Below are 4,756 nucleotides of genomic sequence, written 5' to 3'. Positions count from 1 at the left end.
ATTTAAAAACCACAAAACAACATTTAACAGAAGTTAATGATTTAAAGTAAAAAAAGAACATTCGAGAAGATAAAAAGGAACTGAAGACTGCATAAACTCCAATATATGTTTTCCATCACGGGTTGTTCATATCATCCTGGATAAAACTTTCTACGATAGGACGTGTCACGGCCGGGATAAAACTCAGTTTGGTTACCTATTATCGGCTATCTTATTTGTTAGTGCACGTTACATGGACCAATATCATCTATTCAAATGTCAATTCAGAGCCCATAAATATGTTGTTTTTACATTGGATGCGAATCCATTTATGACGGTCCTTGATAAAATATATTTACTCAAAGAACTGTGCAAGAAGAGATTATTTAAGAATTAATGCAATGGAACAATTCTGGATGAAGTTGATTACTAAATTGCACCACGGCCAATGAGTAAATTATTGCCAAAAATTGTTTAGAGTAAAGTGGAATGGATAATTGCTCGATTAATTTGTTCAAAAGAACACTCTGTTGGCTGCTTTGTCACGGTCAAGTTAAGGTGGTCATGTCATAGTTAGTTGGACTTTTAACTAAAGATAATTTCTTAGTCTCCGGTTGCCATTGCATTGAATTGGTCACTCTAGGAGAATGATAATTTCTGCCTGGCAGAAACTAAAAGCTATCAAGTAAAAGTGATCGTAATGTGCGAGTTCATATAAGACCATCTAAAAGCTATCAAGTAAAACCGATCGCAATGTGCGAGGAAACTAAGGGTGTACATATACTTTAATTAGCAGCAAAACAGAGCAAAAGCAAAGCATCAAGGTCAGGAAAGTAGATTAACCTTAAGAAAGTGGCCTCGCCTATTGTCCCCTACAGCAAAGTAAAACACCTGCAGTGTTTAAAAACCACAAAACAACATTTAACAGAAGTGAATGATTAAAATTTTTAAAAAAACAGTCGAGAAGATAAAAAGGAACTAAAGACTGCATAAACTCCAATATATGTTTTCCATCACAGGTTGTTCATATCATCCCGGATAAAACTCTCGACTTGAGCACTATGCATACTTTGACTAAAACGACAAAACAACTACAGTACACAACATAGAAGATTTCGCGGCATTAGTACCCAAGAAACTATTGATGATGTGCGAGCTTGGGATGGCTCAGCATGGTGATGGAAAACAATACATGGAACTGGACCAGTCTAAGGGTTATCATCCTTACGATCAGAATGTGCACTGGACTCTTTGATTGTCCTGCCCTTCATTCATGATCACAGTTCTGTTGACATTTGACCGTAACTATTACGCAACAAAAACAGAGTAGGAACAATATTTACCTGATAATGATGTATTTCATTCAAGCACAGAAAAGAGAAACAAAGCTTTAATGGACAAAAACATGTTGTTGGAGACATTTATACAGATGAGTGAAGCATCTGAAAAGTTTTGGAAGAACGGATAATTTATGTAATGGAACTTGAGCGTTGAAGAAGGGAAGGCTGAGCAGCAACTATACAACTGTTACAGCTATCGTGAGGGAAGTGGAACAGGAGGTATACGTTTCTGAAAATTAAATTAATTAGGGCTGACAGCAAATTAAATTTATTATAAATTTACTTTATAATAAATTAATATTTAACTAACATTTTAAAAAAATTAATATTTAAGTAATACTGCAGGGGTAAAATGGTAAATCAACTTTGGGGTTAAGAGGTTCATGCTTATAATAATATATGATATGATATATATAGTGGAGTAACTTTGATATTGGAAATACAACACACACAAATTAATTCCCTTGAAACATTATATATCATATGGAGAATAAGCACATTTTCTTATTGATTCTTCTTTTTCTAATCCAATTTTCTATATCACTTGCTTCCTCTAATGAGACTGACCAACAAGCTCTATTAGCTTTCCAAAATCTTATTGCAAGTCCCACTCATTTTTTGGCCAATAATTGGACCAAAAATACTTCTTTTTGCTCTTGGTTTGGTGTCACTTGCACTCCAAAAAGCCAAAGGGTTGTGGCCTTGACTCTTCCTAATTTGCAACTTCAAGGCAAAATTCGACGTCTTTGGCCAATTTGTCCTTCCTCAGTGTTCTCAATCTCGAGAACAACAACTTCTGCAGTGGCATCCCTTATGAACTTGGCCACTTGCCTCGCTTGCGAGTGATTGATATTCAAAACAATCAGCTCAACGGAAGTATACCAACAAGTCTATTTCAACACCGGAGAGTTCAAGTAATTTTATTGGCTTTCAATGAACTCGGTGGTGAAATGTGGAAAGGGCCATGGTATGTACCCGAACTCAGAGTCTTGGATCTCACCAACAATAACCTCACGGGTATGATCCCTCCTTCTGTTGGAAATGCCACAAAAATGATGAACTTCAGTTTGTTTGGGAATAGAGTCAGCGGCAACATTCCAAAGGAGGTCGGTAATATGAGCCAACTTGCAGACTTGTCCTTGACTGATAATCAATTAACAGGTTCCATCAGTGGCGAATTTAGAGCCAAAAAAAAGGGCACCCGCACCCATGGTCTTTTCGTAAAATTAGTATATTTTATATGTATATTTTTTAAGATTTTGTATAATATTATATTCTTGCACCCGTACTACAAGAAGTCTCATGGTTAAATGTTGAGCTTTTGACCTTGAGGATTAAGGATCAATTTTCACTTCAATACATTTTACTTGGTGCACCCATGTTCGAAAAATCCTAGATTCGCCTCTGGGTTTCATTCCCCAGAACTGTTTAATATCTCGTCGCTACTTGCCGTATCTCTGGCAAACAATAGCCTTTCTGGTCCTCTCTTGCTAGATGAAGGCAATATTGTGACGAATCTGTACTTTTTAAGTATATCTGACAACCAAATTTCTTGTTGCATTCCTTCCAACATATGCCAACTCACAGAGCTCAAAGTTTTGTCCGTATCTTTCAACAATATAACTGGAGACATACCCAAAAATATTGGTTGTTTATCCGAGCTCCATGAGTTTTATATTGGTGATAATCTAATAAAAGGGACTATTCGCACTTCATTGGGAAATATTTCCACTATGCATAATCTTAATTGTGGAAACTATCGCATAGTGGGGCAAATTCCTCTGGAATTAGGGAAGCTATCAAATTTGAGGAAATTAAAGTTTGCCCATAATTCTAATCTAATTGGTGAAATTCCAGAGGCTATTTTCAACATCTCTTCTTTGGAAGGGATCGATTTCAGTTTCAACAACCTCTCAGGGAGAATTCCAACCACTACAGGTCTTCATCTCCCCAACCTTGAAGGACTTTACTTGGGAGTAAATCAGTTCAAAGGAGAAATTCCATTGTTTATAACAAATGCTTCCAAGCTTCAGCTACTGGACCTAAGTTATAACTTTCTGACAGGAACTATTCCTACTAATTTGGGAAATCTTCGTGAGCTGCAAATACTGCTCCTATATAATAATCAACTTACCAATGAATCAAGAGAGCGTGAGTTGTTATTCTTCAATTCTTTGGCGGACTGTAGGATGTTGAGAGATCTAGAAGTGGGTTCCAATCCGTTAAATGGCGTTCTGCCCAATTCAATTGGGAATCTTTCATCTACTATTCATAACTTTAATATAGAAGATGCACACATCAATGGCCTCATCCCCAAAAGTATAGGCAACATGACCGGTCTTACAATCCTAAGCCTTAGAGGAAACAACTTAGCGGGAAGCATTCCTTCTGAGATTGGTAAGCTTAAACAACTCCAAGGGCTGTATCTAAGTAACAATAAATTGCAGGGACATATTCCAGAGGCGGTATATCATTTATCTAATTTGGTTGAATTAACTCTGCAAGTTAATGAGCTCTCTGGATTAATTCCAGAATGCTTAGGAAATCTAAGCATGCTACAACATCTTTTTTTGGATTTTAATAAATTTTCTTCAAAATTTCCGTTGAGCCTTTGGAAGATGAGTGGTCTTCTCTATCTAAGTGTGTCACGAAATTCAATAGAGGGAGAAGTTCCATCAGATATTGGAGGACTGAAAGCCATTGTAGAACTATATCTTTACAATAACCACTTTTCAGGAAGGATACCAAGCACATTCGGGGAACTCCAAAACCTGCAGTATATTGACTTGTCGAACAATTCATTTTTTGGCAAAATTCCATTATCCTTTGCCAACTTGATAAGCTTAGAATGCTTGGATTTGTCTTCAAATGCGTTGTCAGGTACTATTCCTAAGTCTTTGGAAAAACTCTCATACCTTAAAAGAATTAATGTTTCATTTAATGATTTAGAAGGGGAAATACCAAGTGGTGGCGTGTTTGCAAATTCCACTTTGCAATCATTTCTTGGGAACAAAGGTCTTTGCGGAATGCACATACTGGAGATTCCTGCTTGTGCTATCACTAATCCTGGAAAACAATCAAAGCTTAAGGAGATTCTGCTAAAAATTGTTACTCCAGTGATTATTGCATCCTTTCTGATATTCTTGTTGGTTTCAATTTGGATAATGAAACGACATAAGAAAGGGAAGTCCAAAGATGTAGAGAAGGTACCAGAGATCGGGACTCATCAATTTGTTTCTTATCACGAGATTCGACTAGCAACAAATAATTTTGATGAATCCAATTTAATTGGTGAGGGAAGCTCTGGCTCTGTGTACAAAGGCACATTGTTTGGTGGAACTGCAGTGGCCATAAAGGTTCTCGATTTGGAAAATGAGCAAGTATCCAAAAGGTTTGATACCGAATGCGAAGTGATGAGAAATGTTAGACACAGAAAT

At 36.7% G+C, this 4,756-nt stretch overlaps 1 protein-coding gene across 1 annotated transcript in view; it reads left to right on the top strand.

Moving 5' to 3' along the window:
* The first annotated feature begins 1,372 nt into the window (after window positions 1–1,372).
* Window positions 1,373–4,756, top strand: part of LOC102586477 (LRR receptor-like serine/threonine-protein kinase FLS2) — a 3,671-nt gene continuing 287 nt past the window's right edge. Inside the window, exons 1-3 of the mRNA XM_015308466.1 lie at window positions 1,373–1,428; window positions 2,050–2,480; window positions 2,742–4,710. Of these exons, the coding sequence (XP_015163952.1) occupies window positions 1,373–1,428; window positions 2,050–2,480; window positions 2,742–4,710 (2,456 nt within the window). The remainder of the gene's footprint in view (window positions 1,429–2,049; window positions 2,481–2,741; window positions 4,711–4,756) is intronic.

This window comes from Solanum tuberosum, unplaced genomic scaffold (genome assembly GCF_000226075.1).
Source record: "Solanum tuberosum cultivar DM 1-3 516 R44 unplaced genomic scaffold, SolTub_3.0 scf00086, whole genome shotgun sequence".
Classification (NCBI taxonomy): domain Eukaryota; kingdom Viridiplantae; phylum Streptophyta; class Magnoliopsida; order Solanales; family Solanaceae; genus Solanum; species Solanum tuberosum.
The sequence above is the reverse complement of the archived record's forward strand: the minus strand, read 5'-3'. Positions and strand labels throughout refer to the sequence as shown.